General features: G+C 38.4%; 1 protein-coding gene and 1 non-coding gene across 2 annotated transcripts in view; one reads left to right on the top strand and one right to left on the bottom strand.

The window, feature by feature from the left end:
* Alg13 (ALG13 UDP-N-acetylglucosaminyltransferase subunit) overlaps positions 1 to 21,743 on the top strand; it is a 68,224-nt gene that overhangs the window by 540 nt on the left and 45,941 nt on the right. The window contains 5 exon segments of the mRNA XM_052737576.1: positions 1,318 to 1,480; positions 5,056 to 5,194; positions 18,592 to 18,608; positions 18,611 to 18,951; positions 19,559 to 19,642. Of these exon segments, the coding sequence (XP_052593536.1) occupies positions 1,318 to 1,480; positions 5,056 to 5,194; positions 18,592 to 18,608; positions 18,611 to 18,951; positions 19,559 to 19,642 (744 nt within the window).
* Positions 13,483 to 13,589, bottom strand: LOC128118423 (U6 spliceosomal RNA). Its single transcript, XR_008221210.1, has one exon. It is a non-coding gene; the product is annotated as a U6 spliceosomal RNA (small nuclear RNA).

Below are 21,743 nucleotides of genomic sequence, written 5' to 3' on the forward strand. Positions count from 1 at the left end.
CACCCCCTCCGCAGTCTCCCCTCGCCCCCCACCCCGTGCCCACCCCCTCCGCAATCTCCCCTCGCCCCCCACCCCGTGCCCACCCCCTCCGCAGTCTCCCCTCGCCCTCCACCCGGTGCTCAGCACCTGTGCAGTCTTCCTCACCCCCCCCACCCCGTGCCCACCCCCTCTGCAATCTCCCCTCGCCCCCCACCCCGTGCCCACCCCCTCCGCAATCTCCCCTCGCCCCCCACCCCGTGCCCACCCCCTCCGCAGTTTCCCCTCGCCCTCCACCCAGTGCTCAGCACCTGTGTGCAGTCTTCCTCACCCCCCCCACCCCGTGCCCACCCCCTCCGCAGTCTCCCCTCGCCCCCCACCCCGTGCCCACCCCCTCCGCAGTTTCCCCTCGCCCTCCACCCGGTGCTCAGCACCTGTGTGCAGTCTTCCTCACCCCCCCCCCACCCCGTGCCCACCCCCTCCGCAGTCTCCCCCTCGCCCCCCCTCCATCCCCCACCCCCTCCGCAGTCTCCCCTAGCCCCCCCCCTCCATCCCCCACCCCCATGCCTTCTCTCAGTCCCTCCTTCCCGGCCTTATCTCCTCCACTGTGCAGTCTCTACCAGCATGCCCGCATGGCTTGGGTCCCTCCCCGAAGCCCTATCTGGTCCCTGCCAACGCCTGGGGCCATGACCCCTCACCCCTTCCAAAGGCTTTTCCCTGGGCTCCTCTGTCCGCGGACGCCACGCCCCCACCCTTCAGTCTGGGAACAGGTTGCCCTGAGGCGCCTGGGGCAGCCACCCCTCTTAGGCGGGAGACGCTTTGGGGGTGGGGGTGGGGGATATGGTTTTCTCCGCGGCGTCTCAGTCCTTGATCCGCCCCCCCCCCCCCGCTGGGAATGGTTCCGTCTCAACAGCTCAGTCGGCGACCCCTCCCCCCGCAACGGGTTGCCCTGGCGCCTGGGACCCAGACCCCACCCGACTCCTTGTACAGGTGGAGTGGGTCTTGCCCTCGGGGTGGCGCCCTCAGCCTAGGGCCTCCCGTGGTGCCCCTACTGCTTTGCTGGGTCCCAGCTCAACTGGTGAGACAGAAACAGGCTCTTCCTTTGGTTCCCGCCTAGTTTTCGACTCCTCATACCAGGTATGTTTGTGTCTTCCGGCAGACAGTGAGGTTCCTTGGCGGGACCTGGCCCTTGGCGGGGTGGGTTGGGAAAGGGTTCTTTTTTGAAACAGGCAGGGGTCAGATAGCGCGCCCTTCATCTGAGCAGCGGCTTGGAGGTTGGCTCACTGATTTTCTTGAAGGACTTCATTTAAAAGGACCGCGTTTTCTTATTTCCTGTTTTAGATCCTCAAGAGTCTCGGTTACAACCGACTTGTCCTCCAAATTGGTAGAGGCACAGTGGTCCCTGAACCATTCAGTACTGAGTCATTCACTCTGGATGTTTACAGGTATAAGGATTCTTTGAAAGAAGACCTTCAGCAAGCAGACCTTGTCATCAGCCACGCAGGTAAAGTGTCTCCGGTTTCTGTCTTTGATTTTAAAAAAAAAATTGACACTTTAACCTTTTCAGACTGAATTTACAAGGACTACAGGTATAACTCAGGGTACATGCATGGCATGTGAAAAGCCCTGTGACCAGTTCTTACCACTACAAAAAATAAAGCCAGGCTCCATGTCTCATACCTGTAGTTCTAGCACTTGAGAGGGAGAGGTGGCGGCCAGCTTGGGCTACCTGAGACCTGTCTTAAAAATCTGTAAGTTGCTGGGCGGTGATGGCACACACCTTTAATCCCAGTGCTTGGGAGGCAGAGGCAGGCTGATCTCTGTGAGTTCAAGGCCAGCCTGGTCTACAGGACAGGCACCAAAACTACAGAGACACCCTGTCTCGAAAAACCAACAAAACAAAACAAAACTAAGTTAATTACACAGAATAAATTCATCGCAGCTCTGTTTTAATGTAATTATTTGACTTGAATATATCCATTGAGAATTTTAGTGGAGAGAAGGATATTTCTGGGCAAGAGAAGGATATGAAGTTATTTTAGCCCAGTTTCTATAAGAAACTAAACACAGGGGGAAAGATAATGTATGCAATTATCGTAACAAATTGTGAATTTGAAATTAGTATTTGGGTGTATATCTAAAGGACATTAAGCCTTTTCAGTGGTAGGAGTGGGGTTGTAGAAACTGCCATTTAAAGATTGTCTTTTTAGCATTTCTGTTGAATTTATGTAAAATAGATGCAATAAAATATTTTTATATAGCATATATGGTAAGAAAATTAAAATTTTAGATTTGTAAATTGTATATTCAGAAACATAAACTAATATATTTAGAAAATATATCTTATGTTTTAAATATTTTATATTCATATTTTTAGTAATTTGTAGCCTTGAGAGAATCAAACTAATGGAGTTCCTGAGATTTCTAGTACTTTTTTTTTTTTTAGATTTATTTATTATGTATACAGTGTTCTGTCTGCACATATCCCTGCAGGCCAGAAGAGGGCACCAGATCTCCTTACAGATGGTTGTGAGCCACCATGTGGTTGCTGGGAATTGAACTCAGGACCTTTGGAAGAACAAGCAGTGCTCTTAACCTCTGAGCTATCTCTCCAGCCCTGATTTCTAGTACTTTTATAAAAGCTGTTTTTGGGGAGCAGTGCAGTTTTGACTGCTATGGGTATTGTGGGGGACATGCTGGTTTTTTTCCCCCCGAAGACTAGTTTGAGGAGAGAAGATTCATTAGAAATAGTCATTATTGGCCATGTGGCGGTGGCGCAGGCCTTTAATTCCAGTACTTGGGAGGCAGAAGCAGGCAGGTCTCTGGGAGTTCAAGGCCAGCCTGGTCTACAGAGTGAGATCCAGGACAGGCACCAAAAGTACACGGAGAAACCTTGTTTCGAAAAATATTACTGCTGGGCAGTACTAATGCACTCCTTTAATCCCAGCACAGAGAGATCTCTTGAGTTTAAGACCAGCCTACACAGTGGGTTCTGGGCTAGCCAGGGCTACACAGAGAAATCCTGTCTCCAAAACCAGAAAAACAAGAAAAGGAATAGACATTACTAAAATGTATAGCATAATCTTTATTATATAGTATGTTTATGTGTATGGCATTAGTCTTACTTTGAATTCTTTCTGAATGTTGCTTAATCCTCCTAAACTTGTGAGCAAAGTTATTAACATCTGTCCCCATCTTGTAGGTGAGGTAACTGAGACACATGGATGTTCAGTAATTCATAGTTGTAGATACATAACAATTTGGCAATAGAATTTGTCTTCTTAATTACTGCCCTATCACATTTCAAAAAGGATTTATTTACTCTTAACAGTCCTAAATGCCATTTAAAATATTTGGAGATTAAAAATATTTTTTAGATTTACTTGCCTATGTGTATGGATGCGAGTGTGCCATGGCATGTATGTGACAGTTAGAAGGCAGCTTGTGGGAATTGGTTCTCTTTACCATGTGGTTTCCATGGTGGACATTCAGGTTGTCAGGCTTGGTGACAAGTATCTGCTAAGCCTCCCCAACCCTCTAGGGGATTTCAAATTGCAAAGTTGAAGTGATCATAATGTATATCTGCATATCCATGGTGATCTAGGCTTGGCTATTTTGGGCATGGCACTTTAGGGGTAAATACGGAAGAACTGTTTTCCTGTATTAGTGCCTGTCACTATTATAGGCTAGCCTTTAAAAATTAAAAAAAAAATTCGTGCGTTTATTTGTTCTCTTCCCTCACCCTCCTTTCCTGTGTGTGTGTGTGTGTGTGTGTGTGTGTGTGTGTGTCTGTCTGTCTGTCTGTCAGCCTGTGTCTCTTGTCTTCTACCTTGTGGGCTCTGGGGCCATCTTGAAAACTCTGAAATGTTTTTCTTAAACCACCTCTACTTTTTTTTATGCGTTTCTGATCTGTGCATGTGCATCTATGTGAGCATGTGTGTATGTGTGAGTGATGCATCTGTGTGTGTTGAGGCTAGAGGTAGACGATGGGTGTTTTTTAAGGATCTCACTATGTTGTCTTGGCTTGCCTAGAATTCAGTATGTAGACCAGGCTGGCTTTGAGCTCACAAGGACCTGTCAGCTTCTGCCTCCTGAGTGCTGGCATTAAAGGTATGCTTCACTGTGCTCCCACTATTTTTTAATATTTATTTTTTTAGTTTTGTACATCCTGGAGCTGGAGTTATAGGCAGGTATGAGTGACCCGGTCAAACTTAGGTCCTCTGCATGAAAGCAGTATATGCTCTTGAATTCTAAGCCATCTCTAAGCCTTCTACAATATTTTTTGAAACAGGGTCTCACTGAACCTGGAGTTCATCATTATTCAGTTAAGCTCACCTGACAGGTTAATGAACTCCAGGGATTTCCTGTCTCCCTCCTCCCCTAATTGGTGTTACAGACTGAACTCAGCTTTTAATGTGGGTGTCTTAATTCCTGCAGGGCATAAACCTGTCTTTTCTGTTTGTATTTGGATAGAAGTGAAGTTGTTCAGTGGTGTCAACTAGGGATTTGGTAATCTCAGGGCTCTGGAGGTTGAAACAGGACAATAATGATAATGAGTTCAAGGTCATTCTGAGCTTTGTAGCAAGTATCAGGCAAGATTAGGCTGTAGACCTTCTATCCCCATCCCCCACAAAAACCTGTCAGAGAAAAATAGTTGGTATGGTTTTGTCTTTTTTGTTGTTGATACAGAGTCTGCCTGTGTAACCCATGATCCTTCTGCTTTAATCTCCCACATGATGGGATTTGGGGCATGTGCTACTAAACTTGACCTATGTTTGTCATTTTGAACTTATTATTAAAAGGTTTAGTTTTATATAGTTTTATTGACTAAATTATTCAGTTTTCTTTTTCTTTTTTTCGAGACAGGGTTTCTCTGTGTAGCTTTGCGCCTATCCTGGAACTCACTTTGTAGTCCAGGCTGGCCTCGAACTCACAGAGATCCGCCTCTGCCTCCCAAGTGCTGGGATTAAAGGCGTGCGCCACCACTGCCGGGATCATTATTCAATTTTAGAAATCAAACTATAATGATAGAGTACAATAAGTTTAAAAAAATTGAATTAATAAATACTATTTTTGTAGGTGCAGGAAGCTGTTTGGAGAGTTTGGAAAAAGGCAAGCCACTTGTGGTAGTTGTAAATGAAAAGTTAATGAACAATCATCAATTGGAGTTGGCAAAGCAGTTGCACAAAGAAGGACATCTCTTCTATTGTACCTGCAGGTATACTAGAGACTGACCGGTTGATCTCTTGTCTTAAATTCCTCCCCAGCTGTTATTACTCACCTGCCTAACCTTATGATTTTTACGTTTTTCACACTCATCAATTATACTTTGATTTTTCTCAACTGTAACCTCTAATTTGTCTTTAGCTTTGACTCTGTTCTGTGTTGTGTATTTCCTGTATTATGTATTATATGGGAATTTGAATGTATGAATGTGCATACAGGTGTGCGGATTTCCAAGAATCTTAGGTTTTCAGTATTGGAAGAAGGTGTATGCTTATATTAAGAAATAATTTAGTTTTTTTAAGAGTTCCGTATATGTATATAATGAATTTTAGTTGTTAAAGATTGACTTTTAGTAAATCCATTGGAAGCTCTAAATTAAATATATTCATTTATATATTCTCTTCTACCTATTATAAAGTGCTTGGGTTACAGTAGTAAGCATTGTGTTTATGGTGGTAGAATTTCACATGGTGAACTATGCTACAAATAAAAAGACAGGACACTGTTATAGCTAGACTAAGGAAGAATTAGGTAGACTTCAGGAGAGGCTTGACAGAGGACCTGATTTTGAGGTGGGTCCTGAATTAGAAGGAAGAACCAGACATATGAAGTTTAGAGACAAGGGAACTTGAGTTACAAAAGCCTTAACTTAGGAGTGAACTTGGAGTTTGGAATGCTTGAGGAACAGGGAAGACTGGTATGGTAAAAGCACAGTGACCAGGGAAGAGTGACTGTTAAGCCAGGAGGGCATAGCTCACTTAAGAGTTCTAATTTTATTTTATGTTTAATGAGAAGCCACTGGAGCACTTTAAGCAAAGGGATCTTTGGTAAGGAATATTGTTTTTATCAGCATCGCAGTAGAAGCTTGAAGAAAAATGCTGTTTTTCTGTTAGTTCTTCTTGCCAAAGAAGCTTGCCAAAGGGCCAGGTCAGTAATTCCCAGTTGCTTGATTCTAAAAACTTCTCTAATTTGATATTTTAAAAAACTAAGTAACCTCATAAAGAAATTAATTGTATGTCTATATCTGTATCTTATTGACGTTAAAACATGGGGTGTCTTTGGGTTTTTATTTTATTTTTTGTTTCTTTCAGGCATTTGGTATATACTTGTGTGCATTCATTAAATATGGAACACTTTTGTTATATGCCATGATTCTTTAGGCATTTGGTATACACACACACACACGCACACGCACACACGCACAGAGACAGATATGTGTGTACAAAGCTTGATGTTCCCATTGGGAGAAGACAGATTCAGCCAGTCACTATTCCAACAGTAAAATTGATGGTGTGCTCATCTCTATGATGGAGGAAAGGGAATGTTGTCTTGGTACAGTGACTCAGAAGAAAAGCTAGAAATTATGAATGGTTCAAATAACTGCCCTTAGGTAGTTGATACTGTTAAGTTGACAATACCACTTTAAAACAGGAACAGATCTTATCTTCCTAACTACTATATGCAAGTTAATATTTCTAGGGGCTATTGAAAAGGATTTTCATTCAAAATGTATTTACTTTTATTTTTTTGAAGATGGTCTCTATGTAGCCTAGGCTCATCTTGAACTCCTGATCCTTCAGAGTTTTTGAGATTATAGATAGATAGGTATGGGTCACTGTACCCAGCTATTTAGCTGCTCTGATTTTTTTGTTTTTGTTGTTAGTATTATAAAAGAGAAAACACTGTTTTTTTTGTTTGTTTTTTTATAAAGACATCCTAACTTTTTGTGTAGGATGAAATGACCTGTGTCTCCCTTTTGAAAAAAAATCATTTATGTATATATGTGTGCTATGTTGTGGGCCTAAAAGACAGAGGACAACTTTCACGTGTTCTTCCTCCATGTGGGTTCTTGGGATTGATTTCACTGTTTTCAGGCTTGGTGGCAATCACCTTTACCCTCTGAGCAATTTCTTTTTCCCTCCCCCCCTTTTTAAAACAGTTTCATAAACTATTAATTTCAGAAAAGTCACTCAAATGAAAGTATCAAGGATTGATTATATTTTTCCCAAACCTAGGCTGAACGGTCATCTGTCTTTTTGACTTGTTTAATTAAGTTTCCAAAGTACAGTTATGCTGTTGTTTAGAACCTTATTTCCAACATGCATGGTGACCACGTATTGATTAGTTTTGGATAATTTCCAGTAAAAAAGTTTTCTCACAATCTGCATGCATGATGTATTTAGTGTAGTTATCATAGTATACTTTCTTGTCTGATACCTATTGTTTTGGCTTCATTTATTCTGTTTTCATAAATTAACTTGATTTTATTTTATATTTGTGTGGTACTGAATAGTATTCAAAAGCAGTGTAAACACATTTTCCTTGAAATGACATTTCCAAAACACTTCATTTGACTGAGATAACAATGGCTATTCAATTCATATGACATTTTATAGTACTCCATGTGTTGGCAATAATACTAGTGTATATAACCCCATAATATTAAAATATACAAAAATTCAGTTCATTCATCAAATGGGCATCAAATTCTATGGAATTTTCTCTCATGTTACCTGATATTTTTCTTCTTCTGTTTTAGCACGCTTCCTGGGCTGTTACAGTCAATGGATTTATCAACACTGAAATGTTATCCTCCTGGCCAGCCAGAAAAATTTTCTGCATTTTTGGATAAAGTTGTTGGATTAAAAAAATAAACTCTCAACACTTTAAAATACCCCTAAATCCAGTTTATGGGATGTGATTAAATCAAAATAAATTTATGGCATGTATTTGTAGAGCATTACAGATTAATATCTTTACTATAAAAATAGAATATATAAGGAACTTTGTGGCATAAACATTGCAGTTGGGTCCAAATCCTAATTTCACTAAATTTATGAGATTTCCCTGACATTGAATATGTAGTGAGTCCCTAACATTGAAAATGTAGTCTTCAGTTTTGTCCTAAAATCTTAAATGGTTGATCCCTTAAAAAACAACAACAACAAAAAAAAAACCAAAAACCAAAAAACAAAACAAAGCAAAAAAAACCCAAGCCTGGCAGTGGTGGTGTACACCATTAATTCCAGCCCTTAGGAGGCTGAGGCTTGAGTTCAAGGCCAGCCTGGTCTACAGGGCGAGTTCTAGGACAGCCAGGGCTACAGAGAGAAACCCTGTTTCCAAAAACCTAAGCAAAACAAAAACACAAAACCAAAACAATTTGAAAATGTTACTAAAAATCAGATATTACTTTAGATGTTCCTTTGAAGAAAAAAAAAATGAAATGCTAACAATGTGACATTTGGTGAGAAAGTCAGCATCTGTAGGTTTATAATCTTAAGAGACAGCTTTTTCTGTATTAAGCAGGAAAAAATGGGTTTGCTTTGTGGAAGCTAGTAGTTTTCTGAAAAAGATGATCAAAGTAATTAATCTACTGTACTTGGAGTAACTTTTATCTTGAAGAATAAAGTTCACCTTTTGAACTTCTGATCTTTCAAGTGCTGGGATTACAGGCACATTCTACCATGCCTGGTAATATTTGTTCCTCTGAGAAGGGCTAGAGAGATGGCTCAGTGAAGGAAGTGTACTTGTTGTACAAGTGTGAGGACCTGAGTTTGCATCTTCATAATCAACGTTAATCAGGCATGGTAGTGTGTATGTAGAATCCCTTTGCCTATGATGAGATGGTAGAGACAGAGTCCCTGGAACACAGTGGGTTAGGTAGCCTGCTGTTCACAATAGTGAATGGCAAGAGATCCTGTATCAAACAAGGTAGAAAGTAAAGATTGAGCCTGAGGTTTTCCTCTTAATCTCCTCCAGCTCACCATGGCACACATGCCTACATTCAAATGAATGCATACACACATGTAAGTAGAATGTGATAATCTTTAACAATGCTTTAAAGAATAGAGAATAAATCCAAAGATATAACAGTATGACTTGGTTGTTATTTTTTTGCATTTTTAATTATTTTTTTGCATTTTTAATTTTTGTGTATGTGTGGATATGTGCATGTGGATAGTCAGAAGACAATTGGGATCATTTCTCTCCTTCGGCCATGTTAGTCCCTGGGATCAAATGTGGGTCTCTAGGCTTGCTTGGCAGCAGGACATTTGCTGGTGATCAGTTTCACTAGTCCATTTGTTTGGATAGAGGTAGTGGGGTTTAAACCTAGGACCATGCACATACTAGGTATACGCTCTACCGCTGAGCTACATCCTCTGCCTGCTGTCAGTTTTTACAGTGGCCATCTGGGGCCTAGAGAGCTCAGTGGTTGAGTTGTATTTCAGAGGACATAAATTTGGTTCTTAGAATCTATGTTAACTGCTTGTAACTCCCATCTCCAGGATATCAAATGCTCTCGTCTGGTCTCTGCACATTTATACTCACAGATAAACATAAAAAATAAATCATCTTAAAAAGTTATTAGAAATTGCACCTGAAGCTGGAGAGATGGTTCTGTTTAAGAGTACTTGATGCTCTTTTAGAGGGCCCGGGTTTGATTATCAATATCCATATCGCAGAGTATCTTACCCACTCTGACCTTTGTGGATACCAAGCTTGTGTATGGTGTACAGATACACAGATAAAACACCACACACAGAATTTGGCAGTTTGTGTTCATAAAAATTACTTTTACAAATGTGTCAAATGATATGTATAGTTGCTTAAATACATGATTTTTAAATTACAAGAACTCAATACATTGTGAAATTTCTGAGTTTGGTCTCAGAACTTTTAAGATGTAATAGTTCTTTGGTAGAAATTTTAGATATAGTTTATCCATAAAAGAAATTTAAGAGCTCGGCATTATGGCTGTAATCCCAGCATTCAGGAGAAGTCAGCTGTGCTACATAATGAGTTTCAGGTTATCCTGAGCCTACAGTGCTAAGAAAAAAAAAAAAAAGACATCAGTCAATAGATGGTGACAGTACAGGCATACCTTGTTTCAAACATTTTACTTGTGACGAATTTACATACTTTAGATTTATTTTCCTGATTGTCCTTTACTTGGACTGATGTTAAATTTTTATTGGTGGTAAAAATGAGTTCCTGAGAAAGTACTCTGTAATCAGGAAGAAGCCACTTTGGATTAAAATTTTGGTGAGAATTAGATCTAAGTGTGAGTAGTCCACATCTCCATAGGTGAGAATTAATAGGAAATGTGCCTTTATTGTATTTACTTAATGTTTTAACATGTTTTTTTTATTTTTAATTTTTATTTATGTTTTGGTTTTTTGAGACAGGGTTTTTCTGTGTAACTGTCCTAGCTGTCCTGGAACTCACTGTGTAGACCAGGCTGCCCTCGAACTCACTGAGATCTGCCTGCCTCTGCTTCCAAGTGCTAGGATTAAAGGTATGTGCCACTACTGCCTGGCAGCATTTTTTTTTAATGTTTATTCCGATTTGTATGCATGCCTGTGCCCGAGGACAAACTCGGGGTTTATCCTCAAATACCATCCACCTCTAGGATGGTCTCTCACTGGCCAGTTCATTAACTAGTCTAGAGTGGCTGGCCAGTGAGCCACGGTGATCCTCTTGTTTCCACCTCCTCAGTTCTGAGTTTATAATCTCATTGTACCATGTATAGCATATTTATGTGTTTGGTGGGACACTAACTCAAGTCCTTGCAAGGCAAACACTACTAAGTCATATTCCCAGCCTTTCACCAGCTCTACACTAATATTTTAGAAAAGGTGTTATTCACATCCAGAGATAGAGTTCTAATGTTTAATGTTTCTTTTAAACCACCTTTCTCATTTGAGAAAAAATTGTGATGTAAAGTTTATGTTGGTTACTTAGCCTTTTAAATGACTGTGGCTTGAAGGACCATAGAGAATCAGAAATAGTCTATTCAAATATCATACCTGGAAAAGCACCAGGCTTCCAATTATTTAATACTTAACTGCTAGATCACATAATGTAGACCTAGTTACTCAAAAATTAATCGTTTGTTGTATGTGGTAATATTTCTCACTATACCTTTGTGATTTTATTTTTATTGTGAGGTTTTAAGTCAAGATAGTTTGAATTTTACTTGACAAGGGTTTCTCAAAATTTGTCTAAGTCTTGTAGTTTCTTAACTGAGGAAAGGCAGCAGAGGTGACATTTTGCTTAAGAAAACAACCTTTTGCCAGAAATACTATTAGAAACCTTGAGTAAGTCCTGCATTTTTTCTTACCATACCATAATATTTTTTAAGACTTTTATTTTTGTTTTATAGTTTCTCCACTTACTTTAACCCAGGGACATTTTTTAATTTTTTCTACAGTTGTGCTTTTTTTTCAACAGTAGTAATTTTACACCTGAAGTTTCCTTGGTGTTTGACAACCCTACTTAGAACTCAAACTTGTGATTCGAGTTTTGGAATTTATAAAAAATGCTCTGAACAGGATCAATGCTAGAGGACTGTCTTAATTGACTTAATTCACTTTAATAAGATAATTATATAGACTATTAGAGATAGAAGAGATTTTGAAAATAGTACCATTGTATAAACAGGCAGAAAGGTTTACATGTTACTAGTTCTTATGAAAAAACAATTTTATTTGAAATATTTCTGAATAAAGTTAAGTGTAGTTTAAAGTCACTGGGTAGGCAAAATGCTGTTTCATACTTTTTTATTAGTGTTATTTAGATTTTCAGATATAAGGAGGCAAAAAAAATGGATTGTTGGAAATTGATACCATGGACAGATTCAGAAGTGACTTGACGAATCCTAGAACATTTATAGTGTTTGAGTATCTGAGAGGTGATGTTATAAGATGACATTGGGAATTGGAAATTTTAGATTTGATGCCTATAATTGGGAGAGAGTGAGCTGGAATGGTTGGAAGGTATTGCAATTCTAACCAATGAACTTGTTACAAGGTTCTGGGACATAAAAAAGTAGTCAGGTGTTTGATTTTGATTTTAGATACTTAAAGACTTAAGTCATTGGCACAAAGGACAATGTAAAAAAAGACTAAAGTCAGGAATGACTAAAGGTCCTGTAGGCATTTTCTTTTGTTGTTAGTGTGGTATTAGCATTCAGTCCATGTTGGTCATGTAACAGTTTGCAGAGATGACTATAAAGCTGCATATGGTCTGGTAAATGAGGTATGGGCAGAGTACTTGAAATTGGCTTGTGGAAAATATTTGGAACGGTTAATGGTGATAATCACGTGGCAAGCCAATTTGTGGTGTATAAAATGATACCATATTTTTCTGAGGAGACAAGGGAAGGAAAAACAACAGTTGTGATTAACACTTGCTAAGTGCTGATGTATTGGTACTTATTCAGTGTACTTTACATATGAATGTTTAATCTCTGTAGTAATCTTAGAAAATAGTTTAATATTGTCCCATTTTGTAGATGAAGAAATGAGTCTTTTATCTAAGGGTCCAAGCAATGGAGAATAATCCGGGAATGGTAATTGGAGCACTGAATTCTTAGTGTGTGTTCCTCATTAATTGATATAATAAGAATTAAATTATATCACTATCTCCTAAATTGCACATTTATATTAGTCATAGATACAGGGCCTTGTTGGGGTGTTTTACAGTGTTATTTTAAAGCATCCTGTTATTCATAGAATCCATGGGAAGAAATTCTCCCAATTGGTTTACCTGATTACAAGTAAGTTATATGCTGTTATTTTCCTTAAATATTTGTGTTTTAAAGTTATCTTTTGGTACTATTTCCTTTACACGGTTTTTCTGGGCATTTTCATAATTCCCGGCATTTTCATCATTCCCAGAGTCTTTACTATTATGTATCTTATGACAGCTCACCAAGCATTCCTCAGGAGCCTTTAATATTGCTTAATAGGCATTATGAATCTTAAAGATGGCAGTGTTTATTAAAATTTTGGATTTGCCTTGTAATAACCTTTTAAAGAGTAATAACTTATAGAACACCTTGATTTAGAATGGTGGTTTTTAAAATGAGCTCTGTGGACTAGTAGCCTTAGCATCACGTGTCATCTGGGAACGTCTTAAAAATAACAAATACAAGTCCTCTCCTTGAAGAACCACTATTCTAGAAATATACAGGACAGTAGTTTGTTGTGGAAAACAGCCAGCTGAGATTTCAAGTGCAATATAGTTCAAGGACGGTATACATTTATACCTTGAAGTTGTTTTCTGTTACATGCAAATGAAGTTAAAGACTATAACCTATACTTTACCATTTCTGAGCCTTCCATATCTCTTGTGCTTTATATGCAATTTTTACAATTACACAAATGTGTTAGTTTTAGTTTTCTAGTATTAACTGATTAGATGTGAAAATTGAATAAGTCTTGCAGTTATTCAGAACCCAGTCATCTATAAAGCAAATGGTCTCTTTTTTTTTTTTTTTCTTTAATGGAACGCTTCACGAATTTGCGTGTCATCCTTGCGCAGGGGCCATGCTAATCTTCTCTGTATCGTTCCAATTTTAGTATATGTGCTGCCGAAGCGAGCACGCAAATGGTCTCTTGTGGCTGTAAAATTCTTATTTATTTCTTTACTGAAATTACTGGGCTATTCTGTTTTCTGTTCACTAATGTTTTAAGCTTGACTGTGGTGATATTTTGTTTGTACTCTAACAAAGTTTGCCTGAAGATCAAAGGGCAGAGCCAGCCACTAGATTAACCATAGAGGCTAAGCAGTGGCAGCACACACCTTTAAACCCAGCACTTGGGAAGAGGAAGCAGGAAGATCAGGAGTTCAAGGCCACTCTGGGCTACACAAGATTGAATCTATCTAAAAGAGAGACAGAACCAAGCAGTGGTGGTGGCTCATACCTTTAATCCCAACACTCGGGGAGCTGGAGACAGGAACATAAGGTGAGAGTAGAGACAGAATCTCAGAGCCATTCAGTCTGAGGATTCGGTAGAGGTAAGAAGTCTTTCTAGTGGCTGGCTGCTCTGCTTCTGTGATCTTTCAGCATTTACCCTGATAACTGGCTCTGGGTTTTATTAAGACCAATTAGGATTCATGCTACACTTGACTTTTGTAATTAGGATAATACTTGTAAATCCAAGAACTAAGTAGTTTCTTGGAAACATCATAAGAAATGTATTGTTATGTTCTTCTCCAGTATGCCTGATTCTGCATCTTATATTTTGTGTGTTTTATAAATAGTATGCTCAAGTTTTTACTTTTGAACTTAAATATTGTCTATAGGCCTAAATGGAGAAACTATTAAAATTAATATTCTTAATTGACAAGTTATAATTTATACATTTATAGAGTATAGTGTCATATATTGACCTGCATGCATTGTGGGATGATTAAATCAAGCTAGCATATCCTTTCTTTTACCTATCATTTTATGGTGAAATATTTGAAATGTAATGGTGATAATTTGAAATATATATATATATTATTGACTGTGCTCATCCTGATGTTTACTAAATCTCAGACATGCCTCTTATCTAAAATTTTGTAGCATTTTAATCAACTTCCTAGTCTCCATTAACCACTCAAGGTGCAAGCTCTTTTAACTATTGCTTTACTTCTGTGATTTTATCTTTTTATAGATTCTAGATAGGTCATATGGTAGTGGATTTTCTGTGCCGAATTCTACACTTAAGGTGGATGTTAGAAATTAACCAGGTGTCTTTCCTTCCCCCCCGCCCCAGTTTCTTTGTGTAGCCCTGGTTGTCCTGGAACTAGCTCTGTAGACCAGGCTGGCCTAGAACTGACAGAGGTACACCTGCCTCTGCCTTCCAGTGCTGGGATTAAAGGCGTGTGCCACCACCACCTGGGCAAAATTAACCAGTTTTTAAAGAGAATAATTCAGTAGTTTTTAGTGAAGCCATTAGGAAAGATTTTCAGATTTTTATCTTTCTAAAAAGATTGTTTGTGCTTGTTTGTTGCCAATACCTGTTCCCACCACAGCCCCAGGTAACTAGTAGTCTGATTTTTATCTAGATTTGCCTTTTTGGCATATTTCATATCACACACCTTTGCATCTGGCTTTTTTAGGGCTAGTTTTTTCACACTCGTGTTCACACTTGTATAACCTTCCCAGTAGGTATGTAATTGTCTTATTGTGATTTTAATTTGCATTTTCCTATTGGCTAATCATATTAAACATCATCTAACTACTTATCAGCCGTTTTTACTCTCTTCCTCCCTTTTCAGACAGAGACTCTAGCCCAGCCTGGCTTCAAACTCTGTTTAGTAGAGAATATTCTTAAACATCCCGATCTTCTTGGAGCTAGCTCCTAAAGCTAGGATATTATACACAGCATGTATAATTATACCAACTTAACTACATTGATAACTCTCCCTTCATTTACCTTTAGTAAAACACTGAAATATTTTGCTCATTTAAAAAACTGGATTGTTCATTGCTAACTTTATTTGTGTAGTAGAGACCAACCTCAAACTTACTATGTAGCCACAGGTGGTTGGGAATGTCTGAAAACCTGCCTCTACTCCTGGAGATCATGCCAGATTTGTGTTTTCCTGAGGATTGAACTTAGGGTCGCTAGCATGCTAGGTAAGCACAGTAGCAGCTGAGTTACAGGCTCAGTCCACTTTTAATAGTTTTTCAATACAAATATTTTTTTGTTAGATATGTGAAATGCATGTATTTTACCCTAGTTTGTAACTTCTATTATCACTTGCCTGACAGTTTCATTTGAAGAGCAAAAGTTACTTTTTGTGAAAGTCCAACCTGTATGCCCTTTAACAGCTTTGCCTAACCCAAGGTCTTGAATGTTTTCTCTTAAAACATTTTAGGAACTTTAATTTTATGCATGGATTTCCAAATATTTGTAGTTCAGAAGCTAAAATATACAATACAAAAGGGCACAGGGAGGCTCCCTTGCAGCTTTTCTCTTGCTGCCTTAACCTTCCCTTGGGAGGCAGCTGCTATCAGGATAACACAGAAACTTTTTAGATCTGGTCTGCTTTGCATTAACTAACGAAGTGTGAGATTCAGGTCTAGGGTTAATTTTTGCATTATGAATGGCCAATCCTTGCACTATTTGATATACTTTATTGTATTGCCTTTATTGTATTGCCTTTGTTGCTTTGTCAAAAATAAATTGACTTTTTTATATTTGTCTGTTGCTTGTTTACCTAGTATGTACTTTTCTTTCTCTTCTTGTCTTACTGTTAAGGATTTTTTGGATCTTTCTTTCTTGGTTTCCCCTATATTTTGGTTGTCTTCCTGGCTCCTTCGCTTCCAATTCTTTTCTCAATGGAAGTATATGAATAGGATTTGTTGAGGGTTTTTTTTTTTTTTTTTTTTTTTTTTTTGATTTTTCGAGACAGGGTTTCTCTATGTAGCTTTGCGCCTTTCCTGGAACTCACTCTGTAGCCCAGGCTGGCCTCGAACTCACAGAGATCCGCCTGCCTCTGCCTCCTGAGTGCTGGGATTAAAGGCGTGCGACACCACCGCCTGGATTTGTTGAGGTTTTATACCCATGTTTAATTTAAAGTTCAGTAGATGTAAAGAATTTGTATTTTAGGGGTTGGGGATTTAGCTCAGCGGTAGAGCGCTTGCCTAGCAAGCACAAGGCCCTGGGTTCGGTCCTCAGCTCCGGAAAAAAAAAAAAAAAAGAATTTGTATTTTACCTTTACTTGTAGAATATGACAAAATAAATCAACTTTTTAAATTGTAATCCTTAAGTCTTTCTTAGTAAATTAGTGATCTTAAAAAATGATGGTCCTTTCTATAACCAAACAGTACAGTTCAGAACTTATACAAAGTTCCTGTATTATGGTTTCTTTAGAAAAGAAACAAGGTAATATGTACTTGGTGTGGTAAGGAAAATCAAAATTTCATTTCCTGTCTACCATGATTTTATTTCATACTTAAATTGTAAGTGATGGTCCCTGTTTTTCCTATAGATAGTAGTCATAATTACTGTTGACTCACATATAGAAGAATAACAGTTTTGGTAGCTGTCTTATATTGCAAAGCCTCTAAAGTCAACTCTTTTTTATTTAGAGTACCCATGTAGATAAGACCTTACATATTTAATTTAGTGTGTTACCACTGTACAAATGGGAAAAGTACAACTTTAACATTTCTAGACCAATAGGAAAATGAAGCTTTTGACTTATTTATTCATTTGTTTATTTGTGGTGCTGGTTTTGAATCTAGTGTACAAGAACCTAGTATACAAGGTTTATCATTGAGCTATATGTCCCTAAAACTTACTTTTTAACACTTTGAGTAAGAGGAGGGTTGTATTTTGGCATTTACGTAAAAATAAGATACTTGATGCCAGAATGAAATAATAGAAATGGTGTCCCCCCACCACCCTCAGGATTGGAGTACTTTTTTTTTTCTGGCAAAGTACCCTAATAACATGTTAAAACATGTAATAACATGTCAAACATCAATAATGTGCCATTAAATCTTAAATGTACATTTTTAAAAGTCTCTATGTAAGATATTCATTTTATACTGCTTCCATTGTTTCCACTTGTTAAAGATTTATTTATATTTTTTTTAATTTTTTTAAATTTTTTATTTTTTATTTATTTATTTTTTTTTTGCTTTTTCGAGACAGGGTTTCTCTGTGTAGCTTTGTGCCTTTTCCTGGAACTCACTTGGTAGCCCAGGCTGGCCTCGAACTCACAGAGATCCGCCTGGCTCTGCCTCCCGAGTGCTGGGATTAAAGGCGTGCGCCACCACCGCCCGGCTTTATTTTTATTTTTAATTAAATATATTTGATTGTGTGGGTCTGTGCACTGTGCATGTGAGTGCAGATGCTCATGGATACCAGGGGAATTACAGGTGGTTGTGACCCACTGGGCATGGGTGCTGGGAGTTGAACCCTAGTTCTTTGCAGCATCTGCTTTTAACTGTGAGCCATCTCTAGCTCTCACTGTTTTCAGTTAAATGCTTCTCCGTGTTCTGTTAGTACTATGCAGCAACTTGACATTCCTCAAGAATTATATCGTGATTTCCTAGCATTATTAGTGGATTTATTTTCAGTGGTCGTAGTAGATAATTTTTTATCTTGAATTAAATGAGTTGACTATTCTCATACTTGAAACAATTGCTTTGCATTTTTACTTTGCATGAAGTGTGATGTTCGTCCCAGCAGATGGAGGTCCCTCCCCTTTTCTTTGTCTTTTAAAAAAGTTGTTTTTAATAATAAAGAGAATTAGTTAAATACCCCACCCCTACTTCTCTCAAACTCTGGAGGGCTTCTGAAGGCTAGAAGCTATTTGGAGATTCTGGGCGTGATCTCAAAACTTCGTCGTCCTGGAGTAGGCTGTTTGACACACGTGAGCCTTTTTGTAATCTTTGCAGCCTCCTGAAGTAGCTTCCCCATGCTTAATTGCAGATGAGTTTTCTTTAGATCCCCAGAGTTGCAGCTGCTTAGTCACTTTTTATTCCTTTAGCTGATTTGATAGTCCCAACTTTCTGTAACTGTTTAACTTCTTCTGCCCTTGTCTCTTCAAGTTTCTTACTCTTTGGAGCATCTGCTCTTCGTTTTTGTTTTTCCACAGGGTCCTGTCTTGTCCTGCACCAGTCAGCCTCTTGCTTCTGCTTCTGGGAAGTGCCAAGATTCTGCAGCCCTGCCTCAACTGCCTTCTGCCTAGACCTTGAGCTGTTTGGGATACCTGCCTACACAAGCTCCAGTACTTGCCGCCACTGCCTGTTCCTCCCTGCATTCTGTGTTTTCTTCTTTTTCACCCCTCTGTTCCTTTCTCCTCACCCCATGCACAATGCATAAAGGATGGAAAAAGTACTGCGGCCAGAAGTCTTTGAATGAGGCATCAATGGATGAATATTTAGGCAGTTTAGGGCTGTTTCGAAAGGTGATTGCCAAGGATGCCTCTTGCCTTTTTCGGGCTATTTCCGAGCAGGTAAATATAAGCGTGACAAATGGATAATGTCTTGTTTTTTAAGTTTTCAGAGTAAGATGTGGCATGTTCCAGTTAGTTCAATCTGTAGTATACTGAAAGAAACAGAAATGTTACCTTTTCTGTTTTGTCAGTGATAATACCCAGGCCTGCCTGAAAAGCACAGACAGTGAAATAATGCACTCTTGCTGATTAGAGCAAATACTGTTCTCCTGTGGTTACTTTTCTGCTTTTCATTGCCAGTTTGTAATAGGGGAAGGGTACATTAATGTGGGGTTAAAGAAAACTTTGAAATGAATCTCTCAGTCGTTTGTAAACATGCCCTACTCCCTTTTGTTTTATGCATAAGAGGATTTATAGCTTTTGCCCTTACAGAGTTGAAAGTCCTGGAGAGAGTCATTAATCCTCAATCTCACTAAAGATGACCATATTTAAGATAAGGCCTGGCTTCTTCGCCTTTGGCTAAGATCAGGTGTAGTAGCAGATAGACTTAATTTTACTGCTTCCAACATGTGTTCTAGATTAGGAAACTAAATGTCTTATTCATCTTCTTAATTTAGAAGCTTCTATTTCAAATAACCCGACAGTGAGCTAGTCTTTTCTCTTACAGTTGTTTTACAGCCAGATCCATCATTTGCACATCAGGAGAGTTTGTGTCTCATATATGAAGGAAAATCAACAAGCTTTTGAGTCTGTAAGTAGAATATATGCACTGAAGAGAGTTAATTGGTAATGTATATAGTAAGTAAGCAAATTTCTTAGTACCTAGTACGAAGCCTGAATTGTCATACAGTCTATTTTCTCTATAGCAACTATATAATTCTCAGCTGACTTTCTAGAAATAGCATGCTTTTGTACCGCCTTCACAAATTGAATTTTTTTTATGCTGATTAAAAACTAAGAGACTGGCCTGTTGGTGCATGCTGTAATCCAGCACTGATTTCTCATCCCAGTACTCTGCATGCTGAGTCAGTAGAATCCTGAATCCAGCCAGGCCAGTCTGAGCAATATAAGGAAACAGAACAATGATGACTAAAAGAAGTAACAATCAGTGTCCTTCTCACTTATTCCTCCACAAACAAACAAACAAAAACCCCCAAAACTCTCAATACCATAAAATTTATATTTTTACCACAGTTTTGTATCATTCATACCACTGCTTTCTTGAACAATTTCATGACAGATTTGACTCTGTAATATTGTAGTGTCCATTTTAATCTATACTCAGTAATTCTCAGCCAATTTTTGAATGGTCTTGTAAAAACTCGATTATAAGGAAATGCTTGCTAATCGTAATGTGGCAAATTATGAATATTGAAACTCTACCCCTGTAGTTGACTTTAAAACAACCTTTAGAAAAACGTCTGTACATTCAGTAGTCTAGTTTTTGTTAAAATGAAGTGTTATCAAGGTCTGATCTGAAGCATGCCTTTTCATGTGACTTTTTACTGCTTGCATTCTTTCGACTGTATATTGAGTATTTGCCTTCCTGCCCTTGGAGGTTTGTTTTTGATTTCCTCAACAGTTTTCAGTGAATTGTAAAATACTGTAAAGACGTCCTTAAATCTTGTTGATTATAGTCTTCTCCACACCTGGGAGAAATACTGTTCCTGACATTGAAATGCAAGACCATGGTCTCATGCAGCATATCTCAAGTATTTTGTGCATACACATAACACTGGGGCTTTTGTTAAACTATACATTCTGATGCAGTAGGTTTGAGCTGAGCCTTCAGATTTCTGCATTTTAAACAAACTTGTAAATTAAGGGTGTAGTTGCTTCCTAGACCACATTTTGACTAACAAAAGATGTGTAAAACACTGTTAGAAGCTTGATCTTCCCTCCTCCCCACCTCCTGGAAAAGTTTATACTGTATTTACTTGCTTTTTCAGCGAAAACTAGAAAAAATACCAACCAGTCTTAAGGGCACAAAGACACCTATGAGTGTTGTAGATAAATTCATTATTTTAAATGTCAATTATACATTGGTCAAAATTTGCACTATTTAAATTAACTGTTTAGTATATGCTAATTATGTCAGAATTGTAGAGAAAGTGAATTTAATTCAGTTTTTATGGAGGTGTATTTTACTTACAATGAGATTTTTCATTTTAAGATTAACAGTTTTAATTCTGGCCGTGATAAAAGTCATTGTAGCTGCCATCAAAATCAGGGTGGATCACATTCACCACCTGCAAAAGTTTGTGCTCAGGGCTGTTTTGATATCAGTGAAATCCTTTTTATAAAAACTTCCAGCCGGGCGGTGGTGGCGCACGCCTTTAAACCCAGCACTCGGGAGGCAGAGGCCGGCGGATCTCTGTGAGTTCGAGGCCAGCCTGGGCTACCAAGTGAGTTCCAGGAAAGGTGCAAAGCTACACAGAGAAACCCTGTCTCGAAAAACCAAAAAAAAACAAAAAAAACAAAAAAAACAAAAAAAAAAAAAACAAAAAACTTCCTTAGCTTAACTTTGTATATATGTCTCCTATCAAATTTTTATCCTTAATGATTATTGGTTTTGCTTCATTGATTAAAATTGTCAAGTTAAGTTGACATTTTAAAAGAAACTGGAAGGTGTTAGCATTTGTTGAAATCCACTGGTGGACAGCTTTGAGATACTTTTTTCCACGCAAGACTTCTGTGTAGGTGTAGATCTTAAGGTGCTGTGTGGACTAGTCATTTAATCCCACATACCAACTGAGGAGGTTATACTTAGGAATATATATATCTACATATATAGACCTATATGAATGTGACAACAATTAATGAAAAAAGAGACCATGAATTTGAAAAAAAGA

The sequence above is a fragment of the Peromyscus californicus genome, unplaced genomic scaffold, assembly GCF_007827085.1.
Source record: "Peromyscus californicus insignis strain IS unplaced genomic scaffold, ASM782708v3 Scaffold_10__1_contigs__length_136768540, whole genome shotgun sequence".
Taxonomy (NCBI): Eukaryota; Metazoa; Chordata; class Mammalia; order Rodentia; family Cricetidae; genus Peromyscus; species Peromyscus californicus.